Below are 19816 nucleotides of genomic sequence, written 5' to 3'. Positions count from 1 at the left end.
TAAACAAGCCTAAAATACTTGCATTGAGATATCAACATAAACACAAAGTGCACAATTTTAGAAACGGCTGATTCATGTCAAGCTTCTGACATAAAGAAAATATGCACAAATCTCAGGTTAATTGGGTTTTCCCTGTCATTCTATTTTTCTAGAGTACTGCAAGTCTTCTAGTGGCCTCCTTATAGAACCGGTTGCAAAAAATTTCTCCCGCTTAGGGTTGTCTGATCTTTCTTTCTTTACTACTGATGTATTTTCTTTCATTTCATACACTATAGCCAAATGCTTCAAGTTCTCTCCCAACTTCAGTGGCTTGTTTTGGACTCTGCTGCTGCTACTTTTCTTGGTCATCTGTAATGATTCAGATGGTAACTGATGAAACAGACCTGCTTCCTCCATTTGGTCTACTTTGGTGGTCTCTTTTGATTGAATTTTCGTGTCTTGATCTTGGGTTTCCTCAGTAGTAAATAGAGCATTAATAGAGCTCAAAGTCTTATCTTCTTCCTCTTGTTCTTCTGTGGGTTCAGCTTCTGGATTCTCTTGATCTGCATCAACAGTGAAAATAGGATTACACGGTATAAGGCCAATTCATGTCAACTGAAACAAGCAAAGGAATATTCATCACGTATTTAAATTGTGATAGCTACAAAAGATAAAAAACAAAACTAAAATATGAAATATCTACCATTGATCCCTATTTATCCAAAGGATACATTCAATTGATGCATGCCACAGGAATGCAGCGTAACATGCAATAAAACACCTAAGTCTCTGGATTTTTAGAAATTTCTCCCTCATCTTTATTTATTTCTGAAAGTATTTAAAAATCAATTGTCCTTTTGTTTTTCAAGCACTCCTCAGACCTGAGACGTGGGTATAAACCCTCTAATGGGATGCACAAACTCCTTCATAACCCACCATACATGGACTCCTATCAACACACAGATAACCTGGAGAGTACAAACTGGGTCATGGCCAACACACAACTTGCTCTGACACCATATTGAATTTTTTTAAGTCAGAGTCTAGTTCCATCCCAAAATGACTAGGCTCAACCTTAAAGCCTATCAACTTTTCTTCTCATTTTTTAATGTGGGACTTTTCCCCACTCAACACTTAGTCTTTTCAATTTCTTTTGGTTCCTTGGAGATAATATAATTCTCTTTTACAACATAATCACTAGGCATGTTTTCGATTAACTCAACTTTGAACAATCCTATATTTTCAGTAAAATGTCAGTCTGCCTGTGTTTATTATAAATTGCACTAGATTGTTACATGTTAACTCAGTTTCCTTACATAAATTCATGAAAATTATCTGCTGAAATGAGGAGTGGGGAATACGTTCTACCTACACTCATGAAAGCTGGAAACAAGGAAATATTTTCACGCATAAAGCTGAAACAAGAAGTCAAAGAAGGAATTTATATGGTTTAATTCACAAGATCCATACCATGTTGCTTTGCAGCAAAAACTATCTCTGGCTGATTTTCCTTCTCTTCAAGCCCTACACAGACATTATCCTCTTTCTCCTGGCATCTTTTTTCCTCTTCAAGTAGAAAATATTTATTCTTATAGAGAACTTCTTCTGAAGCATCCTCCACTGCATTGTCAAGATCAAGCTCACAAGTAGCATACACACCCTCCCGTTTCACATCAATGTTGTTTGCATCATCCTTGTAAAAAAGAGTCATCTCACCAGCAACTGTATAATGGTTACCCACACAGTCTTCTCCTGTGTATGCCACTAGAGCATCTCGGTTTACTTGATGATCTTCCATCTCCTCAGTGGCAATCGCTTTTGCAATGGGAACAAAATCAGTTGTATTTGGCTTTTCATTCACTTCGATTTCTTGCCCTTCATGAACAACATGTAGCTGCTGCAAACCATCACTTTCTTTGCACTCTTCACCTACTCCAGGAGTGGGAAGATTACAATCCAGCCATCCTTCGCTACTCCAAGAGCAACCTAAAGTATCAAAATGTCAAAGAGCAACCTCTTTTGATCATTAAGCATCGATATCATGAAGTATACCACAATATAATGTCTCAAAAGAGGTACAGCATCTTCTAAACTGTAAAAATATATACTGCAGAAATTCTCCATTGACAAGAACATCATATATACCGAATTAATAATAGAAAAAAATACAAATAAAAGTTTTGAAATTGGAAGATAATTATCAGAATAGAAAATAAGTGAAATTAACAAATTAAATAGCACCTGTGTATTGTTCTTCACCTTGATTCCCCATAACTCTTTCTGTTTCTACAAAGTGTGCTGCAGTCTCATTTTCATTGAACCCTGCTTCTGTAAACTCTTCCTTGATGAAGACAGCAACACTTTGGACAGGATAAAGTCCATCTGCAAAAAAATATTCATTAACCATGGTGTCCTCTTTTACTTCCTTCCAAAAACCTACAATATGTAAACCATTTTTTTTTTTAACACATGCTTATTCAACTGACTATAAAAATACACCTTCACAACCAATACAAATTTGCTCACTTTCTCCATAAAGGTCCCCCAGAACAGGCTTCTCATCAGTGGAAATTTTCTTGCCATCTATGTTACCAGCTGAAACTAAAAACAGAAAAATACCGATAAATATTACTGTGAAATTTGACCTATTGTTAGAAGTACATAATAGTAAGAAATGCTACTATGATTGATTTTATAGTCCCTTACAATTGGTTTCTGTGCTTAATCCTATCACTTCACAATTATCGCATTCGAGATCTGCTGCTGCATTCTTTGCATTTTCAATCTCCTCATTATGGATTGCTTTATTCTCCACTAACTGAACTTCTTGTCTATCCTCCCCATGTGTGTTATCTGTTGACTCCTGTGGAGCAATTGAACCTATAAATTCCATTCTGAGGGTCTCTTTGCACTCATCATGATGATGCTCAATAAAACCTTCACTGACACAACATACAATGCCCTCTCTCGCTATTTTCACATTTCCCTTTTTCTCAACTCCAGTTTTATTGCAATCTGAGTGAGTAACTGCTTCAATACCTTCACTAATCACCATTTCCAAAGCTTTCCTCGTGTCATGACAATTATATTCCGCAGAAGAAAAAGTATCAATTGTCTCTGCCTCGGTGGTATCTTTGTGATTACAAGCAAGCTCAGGATAAAACATCTGCAGGTTATTACTCGCATATTTAAACTCAGATATAACTCCATGACCATCAGAGTCTAAATTATGTTTTTCACTCTTCACATCTGCCAGCTGTGTACTGTCTTCGGCATCCTTGTATTGAAGCTCACCGGAAATAGTGTCCACACCCTTTGACTCCTTTTTGTTTTCACCTGGAATAGTGTCCACTATTTCAACTTTTAAGTTTTCATGGTGACCATTGCATATGAGCCATGTCATAGTGTTCATCATACTTTCTTCTTTTAGAAAGGTCTCTGTATTGTTCTCAACCTTTTCAAGTGAGTTGTGCTTCAAGAAATGATCCTCTGAAGTATCTTCAATCTGACTGCAATGACCTTGCGTCCCAGGAGTAAATGAAATGCTTCTTTCTACTTCCAAATTGTGCTCACAGATGTTATCAACAGTATTCACTTCGGCTTTTACAGGATTCTCATGATCTATAGATGCACTCTGCGATTCCACTTTATTCTCTACATTTTCCAAATCCTTTGACATAGACTTTGTTGTAGAGGTTTCTGGTGATTCTTCATTTACTTCAGATTCTGGTCTTGTTTTGACATCCCGAACCTTTAACCAATCATCATTTTTGCCTATCACAGAATATGCCTTTTCACCACCAAACTCATGAATGTGTTCATTAATTTGGCATTGGAATTGATTTGTTTCTGGACATACAAAAATTATACAAAAGAGATGTAAGATTCTCTCTGGCTAAAACTTCATTACTAAAGATTTGAGTTTAATCCAATGATTGCATATAAATTTGTTTTGACTACTGAAATACTCTCATACAGAATATTACAGAGCAAAATGATGTATAACATGATGCTATAAATTCTATATTAAATGGTCTTTGCAGAAGAATTAGAAACTGCCAACACATACTTAACAGGGAAGAAAGATAAGAAAGATGAAAATAAAAATTTGGAAAGCGATAGATTTTTATTTTAACTCTTTGAGAAGGCCTTAACATCAAGGACAATTCTCACACTTACCACCTGTCAGTTTATCTTCAATAAATTGAAATATAGATTCCATTGCTGAGATATCACCACAAACATTGCTAGATTCTTGCTTTTCCATGTTCTGATAAGCTTCTTCAAAATCCTTACTATCAGTTTTCATCTTCTGCTGTTGTGCACCTTTCTTCACTGCAACATCATCAGCAAATTTAAAATTCGTCATCATGTCAGTCTTCATGTGTCCTCCGGAAATCTCTTTGAGAGTAATTTCCCCATCAACAATTCTTGGTTCTGCACTATTTTTGAGGGACACTTTTTCCTCCTCCAGGTCCAAAGGTGGTTCATTTTTGTGAACCAAGGGTATTTCTCCTTCAGCACATAATCCAATGGGAGCAAAACATTAGTTTCATATATCTGTCTATTATAAATAATAGGACCACAGCTTACGTCGAATTTACCTTCTTCATTTGGCCTCACAGAAACAATTTGCATTCCGTCGACATATACACTTCCTTCATGGGCAGAAGCTGCAGAAAGCACAAACAGGAAAGTTAATTGTTAAACCTTGGGAGATGGTGTCTTTCATTGATATGTAGGTAAGACAAATTTAATAATGACAATATAAGTACATCAAACTCATACAGTTCTGCATACTTTCTGGAAGAGTTATTATTAATGTATTGATGTTGTTATCCACCAAACATAGCATCATCTTTGCATTTTCTACCTCCATAGCAACCTCATCACAGTTAAGCTTCTCATCCAGAGTCTTTCCAGCTTTTTCCAGCTCCAGTACCACTCAAGATCCATAATTTTGATCTCCACTATGCGTGCATTTTTTTGCTTCAGGAGTATCAAAATTCAAATTTTCCATAAATGCTTTTTCCTCTTCCAATAAATCATCATTTAACAGAAACCTACTTGAAAGTAGTGGCATTTACCAGGTCATCTTCCTTTTTATTAAACTACTCTTAGTATCTAACTCTTAGAGGACTTTGTTATCTATGTCTATCTCAAACCATTCATGATTTAGGTAATAAAGACATGTCTCTATGATCCTTCTATAAACTCAGTTACTTGTTCTCTTTCAAAATCTTGAATAACTCCAAGACCATTGCATACTCACATTCTTTGCAATAGAATTTTGAAGAAGACCAATCATTTTGAATGTGTGCTTCATTTCTTTCAAAATAGAAAAACTATCATGTTCTTTTTTCCTTTCAGAATAGAAAAATACTATTAAATTCCTCACTCCCATGCCCCTCTAAAACAAATAGTTAGACACACAGACACACACCAGGTGAGACTTAAACCCAAGACCACCACCCCGCGCCACTACACCCGAAGCAATGTAGTACATTGAGATATATTCAAGGACTAAACTGCCTGCCCGTCTGTAAGTTTAGATGTGTTTGTACAACTTAAACAAAATAGAAGGTACCCCTATAGAGGCAATTTTAACCTTCATGTTTCTCTGGTGAAATAGTCTGTTGGCATGGTGATTTTTCCACATACTCCAAGAGACTTTCTGATGTAACAAAGAACTCGATATTATTTTCACCTCTAAACAGTTTGAATTGAAAAAGAAAGATATTGGTATAGATAAAAAGATAGATAAACAAATAGAGAGAGAGAGAGAGATTTTTCACTAAACTGCTGGCTTAGTTACCTTGACAACAGTTTCCAGTAGTGGGAAACATATTGCTTAGAGCAAATATATCTTCTCTCATGTTATCAATTGCTTGCACTCCCAAGTGACTGGCAACTTCACATCCCCCACAGACAAAACCCTTCACATCAGTCTCCCCATTCTCTCTCACCTCTGCCACAATGTCAAAAAACTCACAACTGAACTTCCTCTCTGAGTTGTCCAGTATTTTCCTACTACTTTCTACTGTATCGGGATCTCCAAAGTCTAGCCCCTCTTGAGAAAAAATGGGACATTCTTTCAACTCTACTCGGTCAGCCCCTAAAAGTTGTTCTGGCTGTTCATCAAGTTCAAATTTATTTTTCACAGATTTAGTTCTTGCGGAATCTTGAATTTTTAAGGATTCTTCTTCAACCATGTCATTGCAGCTCACTTCTACAACTTCCTTGAGTGTGCTGTTTGTCTTGCCATTCCACTTTTCTCCATCACCTTCAAAGATCTCTGTAGTAAAGGAATTTGTCTGCTCATAATGATGTGTATGAACTAATTTTGAGTCTTCAAATTCTCCATGAGCAAAACACTGTGAGGAAAAAGAATTAGTCTTCTCATCTTGATGTGCCTGAGCCCTGGTCGAGTCTTGAAGTTCTCCATGATCTATTCCTGCAATTGAGTAGTTAAATATAGTGTTCATATAGCTTGTACAGTGTCAGGCTCTGAATTTTCTATATTTTCTCACCTTTAATGTTTTCTGAGGTTTCACTTTCACTAGCAAGCTCCTCATGATCATGAATTAGGAAATCGAACATACCTGTCCGTCCTGATAAGTCCAAACTTTCCTGATCACCTTCTTTCAGATGGTTGTGAACAAGTTCGGACTTTCTGTGATCTTCTTTGTGGCCCTCAAGAACAAGCTTGAGATCCTCGGACTCATCACGCAATCCAGGGTGTGTTAAATCCCTGGTCCTGGAAGTTTCAGGAAAACCTGTAACCAAACCTACACTAATTAGAGTTAAATTTTTATTTACATCAGCAACAAAGATCTGAGCTCACCTAGATCATCAGCACAACAGAATGAGAACCCTGCACCAACACTACTCATAACCTCTTGAGTGCTCAACTTTGCAGAAGTTTCACAGCTATCAAGTTGCTCATTTTCTTCAAGCCATGTAAGTTGCTCAATATCAACACTCAGACCACATTTCAAAGAAGATATGTAGGATTCATTTGACTCTTTTTTTTCTATAGTAGACATACAATGAGGCTCAGTTGAAACAGTTTGAGTGAGTTCTCTTTTCTCTCCAACAGTTGTAAGTTGAAAATGAGCTTCAGTTTTTGTTGTTTTCTCCTCAACATCTGAATCACTCAAAGACATAGGTTTTAAACAGTTTGCTGTTGAATGTTCTTCAATGACCCCTACTGCTTTTGTCTCAACATGCTCGGTTGCAGCAACAGTCTCAGCAGAGTTACATGTCATTTCCTTAACAACATGAATATTATCAGTCTGCTCCAATCTTTTGATTGAAACAGAAGCATGTTCTTCTTCCTTTTCACAAAGATTTGGTTCATCCAACTGTAAAGGACTTCCATCTTCTAAAATGTTCTCTCCTCGTGAATCTATTTTGCTCTCTTTTTTTACTAAACTTTCAGTGGATGCAGTCGCACTCTCAAAAGCTGTTAAAGCTTCTATACTGCCATTTCCCATCTCATTTCTCTCATTCAAATCAGATCCAATAGCAACAACTCTCTTGTTTGGTTTGCTTGAGCTGTGATACTTATCCACCACCCTGTTGCTCTTGACAACACTAGTAGAACAGTCAAATAATATATTCCTTGATGACTCCATGTGAATCTCCTTGCTTCCCTGCTCTACTCTTCGTTTGGCTGAGCTATGATCCTTATCCCCCATGCCTTTGCTCTTCTTAACACTTGTAGAAGAGTCAAATAATGTAATCCTCGATGACTCCAAGTGAATCTCTTTGTTTACCTGTTCTACTGTTTCATCTCTGTGCTCCATTCCCATAATTATATCAGCTTCTGTAGTCTCAATCTCGTGTTGCCCTTCAAAATTTTGATCATCTTCTAGTCTGCTTTTGGTATTACTGTCATGTGAGTAAACAAGATTTTTTTGTGCCTCATCATAAAGTTTCATTGGAGTCCCCCCCAGTTCTACACCTAATTCACCAAAACCATCTTTTGAGGCATCTGAATTGGCTTTTAAAATGCTTTCATCAAGCTTTGCTGCTGAAATCTCACCAATCAACTCATGTTTAAGGCCAACTTCAAGTTGAAGATCACCGTCTCCAAACGTCACCCTTTTCACAGGACATATAATGTGCGTGCAATTTTTGGTTGCATTCAGTTGTTCACCTTTGCTTTCATTCTTTGAAGCTGAAAACCTTTCTTGTGAAGCTGGACTTCTTGGTTGCCTCAGATCTCCGGTCCTTCCAACCGGTTCACTAAATTTATATTCACTTCCTCCAGTGGGAATTGGAGATTCCTCAAGTTGTGGAACACACTCAGTTTCTTCTGACACAGCTTCGCAGTGTATCTTGCAATTCCAATTTCTTGGAGACTTCTGAGACTTTGTGAGACCCACTATACCGCTGGAAGTCAACTTTTCGGAAGCTTCTCCCTGTTCTATAGCAGAAAATACTCCACTTCTGTTATGTGGCAGACATGCCTCTGCAGCTGTAACACCTTCAATATTTACCTGTTTCCCTTCACAGAAGTCCTTCAGAGTATTATCCCTTTTGGATCTTTTTGACCCCTCATCTTCAGCTTTACTATCAGCAAGAGGATGTTTTTCTTCCGAAAGCGGCTGTCTTGACCGCTTCAAACCACTGCTCCTTCGACTTAATTCACTCCAAGTCCTCAGAGATTCTTCATACTTCGTGATGCTTTCAGTTTCAGTCAATACAGTTGTATTGTCTACAAAGCTGGGCAATACATTCTGATGCTCGTTTTCTTTGTCCACTTCATCAGTAACTCCTATCTTCCCACCAATGGCAACCACAAAGTCACCGCTTACAGCATAACTCTTTGATGGCCGCAACGGTTCTTGAACTTCAGATCGGCAATGTTTCTTTTCAGTAATTCCTGTTCCAATATTGGCAGCTGTGTTTTCTGTCATTTTGTTGTTTAATGGCTTGAATGACTGTTTACTTTCATCCATTGCATCAACGTCACTAACTCCAGCTGTGGTACTCTTAACAGCTCCTTTTGGAGCTTTACGTCTTGAGCGTTTACGAGGTCCTTCAGTTCGGCCGGTACTTTCACTCTTTTCAACAATTTCACTCTCATGAACTGAAGCTTCTTCGGAAACATTCTTCCTGAACCTTCCGTTCTTCTCGCCAGGTTGTTCTGTTTTTTTCTCAACAAGTGGAGCTTGTCTTTTTGATCGCCTCAGAATCATTTCAATTCCGCTCTTCTCAATTTCTTCACGAAGTCCATCTTTCGGTGGCGGAGGCTTCTCATGTTCAACCTGTTTCGTTTTTGCTACTCTTTTCATCTTCCTCGGATTGACTGGGGACTGCACAGCGAGAGGGAAACCAACAGAATTTCTAACCCGAGAACGTGTGATCCTCGTGTTTTCCACTGGTCCCATTTGTGCGTTCCCCGGATCAGTTTTCAATGTTTCAGCCCTAGCCATTGAGGATCGTCTGGTCTGCACCCCCTTCGTTGGCGTCTGCGCCTCATCTGGGTCACTCTCCAAATCGATGTACTCATACATTTGGTCTTTTTCCGAACAAAACGTGACTCTCTTGGACAACTTTTTCTTGACATCTACATCATTTGCACCTCCCCCTGAATCTCTGTTCAATATTTCCTCGGAATCCTTCAAGTATGACTGTTCTTTGGTTCCAGAGTCTTCAGCGACCTGTGAATTTGATGTCTTCGAGATTAAAAATTCCATTTTTACAATCCTAACTGCATAAAATCCAAGTATAAATGACCGAAAACAGTGAGCGTAACACAATACCTTAAGAACGGACGCAAGACTTTCCGCCATTTTCAAATTCGTCACGTTTGCCAGAAGCTTGTGCTTCTTGCAAAGTGCCTGAAGTTGCTTCCTCTTCATACTGTAAAACTCCATCTGCTCAAACAAAGAAAGATTCGAAACATAGTGACATTTCACATCTACAGAAATTGAGGAGACAGGAGGATCTAACGAACCTGGGACATGGAGGGAATCCCGGCAGCCTCTTACTCGGACAGTTGAAATAAATCAAGCGGGAATTATAGAAAACAAACAGAATGCGGTTGTGTGATGTGTGTGAATACCAGGACGAGAGCGTTTGAAATGTTTTTGAATTTGAATTCGAACAGTGGAGGCTATAAAGCGACTATGGCCTCAAACAATAAAAGGATTTGCTACGTGGTGAGATATGATTCGTACTGCTTTAGCTAGTTCGGTTATAAGCCATTGGATTTAAATTTTACGGCGTTGCGACGACGAACATGGAGGAGAGATTATTGGTTGCTCACGTGACCTTTTTCGCTGTTTTGCGCGCCAAACTTCTCTCTTTTCTTGGGAAAAGCTGGCGGCACGCTTGGCTCCTTGGTCTCACTCTCACGTCAACGTCCCACTTGTGATTTTGTGTTTCTATTTTTGTGCTCCTGGGTCTCACTTCTTCTTTTTTAATATCTTTATTTTAAATTTAATAATTAATAAAAATATAATTTATTAATTAATGTAGTTTAAATTTATACACTATTTATATTTTGAAATTTTTTGAATTACTTTCATTATTTAAAATATCAGTATATGAGCATAAAATAATAAATAATTTTTAAATATAAATTTTTTTCCTTGTGCTCATTTAAGTGGTTTTTTATATTTAAAAATAATATATTCTTTCGTATTTAAATAATAATAATAAATCATAATAAACCATTGTGAGTCAAGGTTCAAGAAACTCACTCCACCATGAACCTCTAGACAATAAATTTTTTCTCAGTTTCATGGGATGAACGATCAAATTTAATATAGGTACATCATAGGGGTATAAACGATATACAGATGAAATGGAATAAACTATTTTGTATATCATTCCCATTACCATTTTTGTATTCCGTATTCGTTTCGTTTTATTACTTTTTAAGGCATTCTTGTTCTATTTATTACTGATATGGAATAGGTATTATTCGATTTTGTTCCATTGAATAAATGGTAAAACAGTAAATGGGTAAAGTTACCTTGTTGCATATATTGAATTTTGGGATAAGAAAATAATTCATTAACTTGTTGTAATTTGAGTATATTGAGACTCTATTTATATTAAAGGAAATACATAAAATTATAATAAAATTAAACTACACAAATCTCGATTACTCCCACAATAGAATTCATAAGCATGATCAAAGTAAGCAACTACTTAAATAAACATACAAAAATTAAAAGATCTTTGAACTTGAACAATTATGTAAAATTTATTCCCATGAGACTACTATTAAACTCTACCAAATTAATTGCCCATTTGTGAAACTTATTCTTGTGAGAGTCACATAAGATTATTTCATAATTGTTCTTCAACACTCCTCCTCAAAATAGAGTTTGTAACTTCAACTTGCAAAGAAGAAAAAAATTATGATCTTCAATTTTGATTGGTTGGAAATATTCCCATAAATGTAAATTAATCATCTTTTGTTCTCCCCCTTGGAATTTTTTGTCACATAACAATTTACTATAACATGTGAAATAAAATACCTTTTTTTTTTTTACCTGTTCTTTTATCCTCTCCTGTCCCCCCTGTCTCTTAAACTAGGGATTATTGTTCTTTTTCAAGAAGCCCATTTTACACAAAATAAATGTGTGAGAAGAAATATCATCCCTAGTTCAAGACAAATCTCCAATTAAAGGTGAACTACCATAAATTTAGAGTAATAAAATAGTTTAGTTACCTTGAAACGTAGCTCAAAAATACCACTAGGGTAAAAAATAAAAAATAAATTGATTGTAGATAGCGGTTCTTAGACATTATTTGAAGTGATAGAAATAAAAATGATATATTAAAATAAATAAGAGAGGGACACAAAGATATCCGCACTCATACTTAAAATGGAATGAGGTGATAATGTAATACTCATACTTAAAAAAAAAAGGTACTAAACTACCTAAGTCTCAATTAAACCCAAAATAGAACTCTTAATCATAATCAAAGTAAATAACTACTTAAAAAATATAATAAAATTAAGAGATATTCGAACTTTAATAATTCAGTGAGATTTCTTCGTTTGAAACTCTTTTTGGATTTTGACATATTAATCGTTCATTTGGGAGATTTTTTTTTTGTGAGAGTCGTATTAAACTATTCTATAATTACTTTTCAACAACATATACAAGTAATTTATTTTCGTATGTTTTCATTATTTTTAATAAACATGGACAAATAATTGAATAATTAGATAAATTTTGCACCCTACTACCTAGAGCATTTTAATCAAATTAGTGTTCCCATGGAATGGTGCCTCGGTGCGCTACGCTTGTTCCTTTGGAGTTAAAAAATAGGACCTAGCTGCAGATAGTCCACACACACTAAAAAGGTAGCGCACTTTGAAAGTGAAAGTGAAAGTGAAATGAACTATTTTTTTATCTTAGTGTGTGCAATAGAAAGTAATTTTTGGTGTTAGTGTATAGCGGAAAATATATAATTTTTTTATTAATACATACTCTAATAGATTTAATTTTTATAAGATATTTTTATTTTAAAATTATTTGAATAAGTTAATATAAATTTGAACTTGTACAAATTATTGAATAATGTTAAAATTAAATTAACTATATTTATTTTATTAATATATATAAATAAAATATTTAATTTATTTTGACTTTTATAATATCCAAATGCTTAATCAAATTGTTACTTTTTAAAATCTAAGTTTTCACTCTTAAATAGTAATTAAATATAATATTAAGAATTATATATACAAAATTAATTTTATAAGATAGTTTTATTAAAAAAAACTAAAATATAATTTAACTTTTTTAAATAATTAAAAAAGAATTAAGATAATTTATTTAATTAAATACAAAGTATGATTAAACAAATCCTTACTTTTATAATATCCAAACTTTAATCAAATTGTTACCTTATAATATCTAAATTCCCAAACTTAAAATAATGGAATTTTATTATATAAAACTACTTTAATAGATTTAACTTTTATTTTAGATAGTTTTATTTAAATAAACTAAAACAAAATTTAACTTGTTTTAAATTATATAATTTTTTTTAAAATATTAATCTTGTTTGAAATTAATTTTTTTTAATAATTTATTATTTAATTAAATATATAAAAATAAAATAATCAAACAAATACTTACTTTTATAATATCCAAATATTAATCAAAATGTTACTTATGTAATATCTAAAAATTTACTCTTAAATTATAAGTCAAATATAATATTAAAATCATGAAGTTATATAAATAAAAAGAAGGTTTTTTATTATGTAAAATTACTCTAATAGATTTAATTTATATATTATTATTTTATTTAACTATTATTTTAATAAACTAAGATAAATTTTAACTTGTTTAAATTAATAATTTTTTATAACTTTAATAAAATATTAAATAAAATGCTTAACTAAATGTTTAATTTTATTATATCTAAATACAAGAGTGAAGGTGAATAATGAGCAGATTAAGAGTGAGAGATCGAGTGAGCGCTTTGTTTTTTTAAGTGGTTTTAAGTTTGAGTGACTTTCACTTTCGTGGAACAAGGCCATCACCACATAGCTCGGTAACGGAAAAAAAACCAGGTAAAGCGAATCCCTGGCCGTGAGCGGCGACTGCTGATCTGTAAAGTGGCAGAGAGAGAAGAAAGTCGATGGATTTCTCTCTTCTCAACGAAGCACTGGCATCGAAGTCGTATGAAAGAGTTGCAGACTTTTGCGACGAGCTCATGCTCCAAGTGAGGTTTTCAATTTTTTATTTTCTTCTTTCACACTAATCCTTTATTTTCAGCTAAAAGAAACTGAAGAAAAACTCTGTACGGCTTCGCTTAGAGACCTAACTGCTAGATACCGATGGCGTTTAATATTCCAATGAATAAAGGTTTTGTTCTTTCTGTCTCGATGAACCAGGCTGCGGCTCAGGGGATTATTTTCCAAAATGAATGGCCCTACTCTATTCATCTCTTAGGGCATCTCTACATTAATGACGTGTAAGTGAAAAAATTCCTGTATCTTTTTATTTTTGGGCAATTGGTGGTTGTTGAAACTGAATGTGATAATATCTAGTTCGCGCTGCTTAGTATTCTCAAAAAAAATATCTAGTTTGCGCTGATTGGAGTGTTTTCCTTTATTCCTTTCTTTCATTTCTCCTTTTTTTAACAGGAATAGTGCTCGATTTTTGTGGAAATCAATACCTTTACCGATTAAGGAGAACCAACCAGAAATTGTTGCCGTATGGAAACTTGGGCAGAGGTTGTGGACACGGGACTATGCCGGCGTTCATGAGGCTATTCGAGGATTTAATTGGAGTGCTGATGTTCTCAGTTTTGTTGTAGCGTTCTCAGGCAAGTATTGTATTTTCTTTTCTAGTTTTTTTTTTTTTTACCTTCAACATTTGTAAATATCATGAATGTGCAGAATTGAAAGTTGACTCTGTCAACTTTCATAGGGAAAACAGAGATTTTAGCTTCATTTGGATCGAAGTTTGTTGTGTCTTTCCTCTATTGCAGTGAGAACTTGGTTTTAGATGATAGCGAATGTGAGGTATCCAGACTAGACCATGAAAGAATACTTTTACTACTGTCATGGCTTCGCACCAGGTTCTTTTATAAATTATGTAGAGCTAGCTTTTGTTGGAGAAAAAATAAGTTGAGCATATTAAGTTGATCAAAACGGCAAAATGAAACTTTGGGGCTGAGTTGAATGGCATTATGTTGACACGTTTTATGTGGCTGTTAATCCTGAACACATTATGAGCAGGAGGTTCAATGTTCTCTGGAAGCAAATCAACTAAAACCTAGCCTGGGCTCGAGCAAAAAAATCTTGTAAAGGATGGAATAGTTTTATCATTTTGAAAAAATCTAGTAAAAATCTAGCAAATACCAACATGTTTTATGTTGGTCATTTTGGATTCTAATAAATTTATCAGTTTTCTTTAAATAAAACTATTAGGTGAGCATAAAGGATGGAAAAATTCTTTCAAGTGAAAGAGCTAAGCATGTTTTACATAGTCGTGCATGCTCAAAAAGTGATGCTCCTCAATTAAGGTAACTATTATTTCAACCCTCTCAATCATGGGAAATTATATTAAAACTGAAAGTCCAAGGAGCATATCTAGTAACTGACATCATTGTGTGAAAATCTCTTAAACAAAACGTTCATTGTGTCTATCATACCTTGTAGAACAAAACTTGGATCTGTTACTGTCATGGTTGTCTAGAATAGAATTTGTGCAGGAAAAAATAAATATGAAAAGCTGCTGAAAGATGGAAGTATTCCATTTTACATGAGGGCAATTCTCTAAATTGTCTAGGTTTAATTGTACAAAGGAAGGGGAAATTGAGATAGATGTAATACAAGAAATGCCGGGTAAAGGAGGCTTATGTAATGCTATGGAAAAGGTGCATGTTGAGAACAATGAAATCAAAACTCCATAAGAAGGCAATTAGATTGGCCATGATGTATGAAGCTAAATACTGGCCTAGTGGAGAAATGATGGTTGCATAAGATTATAATGGAAATGGTTGAGTGGAAAAAACTAGGAAAGACAAAATTAAATGGATGTAGTTGGAAAAAAATGGACAAAAAAATAAAAAGGTTGTTCATGTTAAAAAAAATATAAAAATTGTTTAAGATTATTTGGTATAATTGAAGGAGGCTGATTGCACCATAGAGAAGGCTCCTGATTGTTAGGAATTAGACGTCCTAATTCTAAACTAACGAGAACAATAATAATAAATACAGAAGAAGGAAAAAAACAAACACAAAAAAGACAACAAGATTTATATAGGTTCGCCTTAAGGTGAGACTACGTCCTGTTTTCCACCGCTGCAGTAATCCACTATGAAGATGAAATAGTTTACAAGAGAGATTGCACACACTTACAGGTGTTGTTTTTTTCTAACCTCTCTCGGCCGCAGCTAATGCTCCTCAGATGATTAAACCCTAATAACGACTCCCCTAAATATAAAGAGAAAATTAGGGCAACTGAATTACAAGTATGAAATCCCCAAAATACCCTTAATGAAATAGTAGTCAATCTATCGTGGATCTGGCGGGGGCTCCACCCTCACAACCCGAGAGGGCGGCTTCCCGCCCCTTTCCAACCCCCACGGTAACCTTACTACGAAGGTTGATCTGTATACCGACTCAGCGTAGGACATTGATTAGGCTCCACAACTTAACAGTGGTGACATTGGTCAATCGATTGATGAGAAAAAGAAAAGACTGATTTGTCATTGACAGATATGGTAAGGACAGACTTAAAAGGGTGATTTGGCAATGGTGCTAGCAAATGAATGTGCACAATACTGAAGGAGTTTCATTTGGTTAAGTACTATATGGTTGAGATGGGGCTTTGGCCATGGTTATGAAATGTGATGATTTTTACTTCTATAATTTCCATATCTTCTGAAATTTCAGCAGTAGAAGATGTTGGCTACTGTATCTGGTCCCATGTCCTACAGAATCATATTCTTTCTTTCATACCATATTTAATTATAATTTAAAATATATAATACATATTGGCTGTCATGGCCATTATGTCTCTGATGGGGCATATACTGCTACTAGTGCTATTTTACTTCAATGAAAATGAATTACAATAATAAATTGCCCCCCAAAACTTTCATAAAAAAAAGCCCCCAAAACCAGATGTTCCTTCTTTGTTGTTTAATTGTTTGTTTCTTTTTATTTTTTCTGTTTTTAAAGCTGCGGCTTTAAGCTGCTTTGGAGGTCTCCTCAAAGCACTCCAAATTGTGCTCTTTCCTACCTGATTTTCTCTGTTCTTTCTTGGATCTCCATATCTTTTCATGAGAATTTCATTGCTGAAATAGCTAATTTTGGAAAACCCCTTCAAAGAGCCAGGAAACTGATTTCAAAAATCTCTCATCTTTAGCCGAGAGAAGATCAGACAACCATTAATCAAAGTGCACTAGTGAAAATTTGATATGTTTGTAACTTTCGTTGCTTAAAAGTCAGAGATTGATTCCATATCATTGTTATGCCTTTGAGACACTGATTCTAATCATTTTAGGATTTTATGGTTCAAGCTGCCAGATACACTGAAGAGTCAGTTATGGGGCATACAGAAAAGGCAATTGAGTCAGTCATGGAATTATATTTGGGAATTTACTGTACGGTGCTCTGCTGAACTTTTTTTCTTCTTCTGTTAATTCAAATATAAGAACTGCCCTCGTCTTTCAAATGTGGACTTGAGTTCATTCTAGTCTAAAGCAGGCACAATTAGTTGGTTGATGAAGCCCTTATCTGTGAAAAAAGCAAAACTTTCTCCTCTATATACACTGGGCTTGGTCATTGGAAAATTAGATTTGCACTACTTGGAAACCAACCTTTCTTAACAGAGCAGTGGGCTCTAGGTCATTCACCTGATCTGACTAGGGAATCATGGTAATATTGTCTTCATGGCACTGCTTTTGGACATATTTGAGGAGTTTGGTCCTTTTATATGTTTGAAAACTATGAAAAGTAGATTCTTAGTAAAGAAAAGTATAAGTGCAACTCTTTGCTTGCTTTAGAGATGCTGTCATACAAGGAAAAGTGGTCACTCCATATGTGAAGTCCTTAGAGCAACTTGGAGATGTGTTTATGATACCTCTTGGAAGGAAAGAACACTTGGGAAGTTGTGAAAAGCTGGGACTTTTGATATCTACTATCCAACTTGAGGGGGAGTATTAAATTACATAGGCAGGGGTAATTTGGTCTTTTGTCCTGGTCACATAAGGGTCAGACTGTACCAGCAGGATAGTTTACATTTCATATGCCTATGTCTCAATTTTTATTAGAATTTGAGTTGTGTAGAGAGAGTTAATAGGGTATTTTGTACTTAAAGGGCATTTTTATCCTTTTACCTAAAAACTCACTTAAGTGAGTATTTTTCGAGACTGATCAATGCAGCCTCCCTTGCTGCTTTTTCTTATTTTCTCTTCCTCCCGTCATCTTTCTCTCTTGTACCTTCTTATTTCATCTATTTTGCATCTTTATCGAGGAAATCAGGTTCACTGTGAAATGGTAACAATTTGGCATCACAATTTTCCTATATTTCTCTTAAAGTTGTATTTGAAATTTCTTCATTTACATATGACTTAAATGTGTATGGCTCATATGCGTACATTGTTTGCAGAGATGTACACCAAGAAGATGTTTGATCTGCTGTTGTCTGCATATTCTACCATTAGTGTCACTGATACAGCTTTGTTTCTTGGAATGTCTGAAGAAGATGCTACAAACTGTAAGCTCTGAGGCCTTTTGCTCTCTTTTCAGTGTCAGTATAAAATTTTCTGACTAGGATCACTTTGGTGTCTCTCTTCTCATAGGCATGTCAAGCTGTCTGTATTCAGGGGGTCCCAAAGGTGGACAGGTCTTGTAACTTTGCTTAGAAGGCCTACTGAAATTCGCTGATCAGAATATGTATGACATGCCTGGTTTTACATGCTTTATATCTGGGTTTTTCTTAAAATGCTACATGAGTTCAGAAAGTAACTAATTGGAAGCACATTCCTCGTTCTGCCAATCATTTGGCAGACATTCAGGCTAAGACGGGTATTTCACTCCAACACCTTGTTGTGGAGGAAGACCCTCCTAGCTAGGTTTGTTTGTTCTCTTCACTTTCTTTTATAGTATATACACCTCATTTAAAAAAAAAAGTTCAGAAAGTAACATGAAGATTTGATACAGTTCACTCCTTTTGTGTGACTAGTGATACAATCTGGTGAACCCCCAACATGCCTATTGTAGAGAATGGTCATGACTGTTGTATGTTTCTAAGCTCAGTATGCAATTAGCACTAGTTAGGATTTAATAGGCAATCATCCCTTTTTTCAAATGTTGATTACACATGCACTCTACACCTCCTTCCCAAAGTGAGATTTGAATTCAAGACCTCACTCTAGCGACCCCGCCATGTGGCCATGGAGCCAAATATTATTAAAGCATGGAGTATAAACTGCTAGGTAGTCATAAAAAAATGATATATAAACTGCAAGATGTGGCTTACTTGGGAAAACCAGCCCTTTAATTGTTTGTGGCAGAACAATGGAAGTTATGCTGCTTCTGATTTTTTATTGATTTTTAGTATATCAGCTTGCTCATTCAGGCAATGGATTTTGTTGCCAACGGCAGATGCACTGCAGCACGGCTGGACAGTGGACCCTGCTTCTCAGATGCTGACTGTAAAGAAGCTGCCTGTTGTTAGAAAACAGAAACTGGACCCCAGTAAGTTGCAGCAGTTAACAGAGTATGTTTTCCAACTGGAACACTAGTCTCTGCAGATTGGTTTTCCCAAATTTGTTTTGGATGTGCCCCTCTACATGTTTTTGCTCCCAGGGGGGGCCAAAAGAAGAAACATGCAGAAACGTGTTTGAAGCCAAGTGCCCTTGTGAAGTCTCCGGAAACCATGAAACTGATTTGGTTCATCTTTATTTGAGGATATCAATGTATAAATGTTGAAAAAAGAGGGATATAGACGTTGGACTTGATCACTAGAAACGCTTTGTTCATGAGATGGCAGAAATTTGATCTAAGCTAACATGGAGAGACACAAAGAGATTCCATTTATTGATATTACATCTATGTACGTTTTCATTACAATTGCAGCAAAGGCTTTTTTCCACTCACGGCCATGCAAAGCAGTAATCATTCAGTAATGGCCGCAATCCGTGTCACTTTACCACTCACGTAGTGCTCGACAAGTGTACTCAGAGAGCGCAAGAAAGACGACCAGAGCCCGAGCATTCCTCCACTTGATCACATCCACCTTTTATTGGATTGGAAGCTTTACTTCGTGCCTAAGGAGCACCAATCAGTGGAACGTGATCTCGAAGCTTCAAAAGAAAAGAAGAGTGCGCT

General features: G+C 35.5%; 2 protein-coding genes across 11 annotated transcripts; one reads left to right on the top strand and one right to left on the bottom strand.

Moving 5' to 3' along the window:
• LOC137958836 (uncharacterized) lies at window positions 1-10082 on the bottom strand. 6 transcript variants are annotated; one of them, XM_068806004.1, is made up of 13 exons: window positions 9947-10082; window positions 9753-9866; window positions 6824-9650; window positions 6510-6755; window positions 5795-6433; window positions 5588-5653; window positions 4584-4652; window positions 4159-4494; window positions 2686-3828; window positions 2479-2580; window positions 2221-2361; window positions 1450-1965; window positions 1-542 (listed from the first exon to the last, which is right to left on the bottom strand). In XM_068806004.1, the coding sequence occupies exons 1-13, from the start codon at window positions 9953-9955 to the stop codon at window positions 136-138; spliced, it is 6615 nt and encodes a 2204-aa protein (XP_068662105.1). In that variant the 5' UTR covers window positions 9956-10082; the 3' UTR covers window positions 1-135. The 6 variants fall into 6 exon arrangements, with proteins under 6 accessions (XP_068662105.1, XP_068662106.1, XP_068662107.1 ...); XM_068806005.1 differs by having other exon boundaries at window positions 2239-2361; XM_068806006.1 differs by having other exon boundaries at window positions 2506-2580.
• Window positions 10083-13499: 3417 nt separating this feature from the next.
• Window positions 13500-19534, top strand: LOC137959903 (COP9 signalosome complex subunit 8-like). Of its 5 annotated transcripts, none has more exons than XM_068807315.1 (6): window positions 13500-13689; window positions 13862-13941; window positions 14114-14295; window positions 18093-18200; window positions 18286-18329; window positions 19091-19239. In XM_068807315.1, exons 1-6 carry the CDS (start codon window positions 13606-13608, stop codon window positions 19136-19138), a joined length of 546 nt encoding a protein of 181 aa, XP_068663416.1. In that variant the 5' UTR covers window positions 13500-13605; the 3' UTR covers window positions 19139-19239. The 5 variants fall into 5 exon arrangements, with proteins under 5 accessions (XP_068663416.1, XP_068663417.1, XP_068663414.1 ...); XM_068807316.1 differs by having other exon boundaries at window positions 18286-18379; window positions 19091-19181; XM_068807313.1 differs by lacking the exon at window positions 18286-18329 and having other exon boundaries at window positions 19091-19534.
• Window positions 19535-19816: the final 282 nt, after the last annotated feature.

This window comes from Aristolochia californica, unplaced genomic scaffold (assembly GCF_029961685.1).
Source record: "Aristolochia californica isolate CCGP_79_NKW_82.1479 unplaced genomic scaffold, dmAriCali1.0.hap1 SCAF_3, whole genome shotgun sequence".
Classification (NCBI taxonomy): Eukaryota; Viridiplantae; Streptophyta; class Magnoliopsida; order Piperales; family Aristolochiaceae; genus Aristolochia; species Aristolochia californica.
This window is presented reverse-complemented; position numbering and strand designations above follow the sequence as displayed.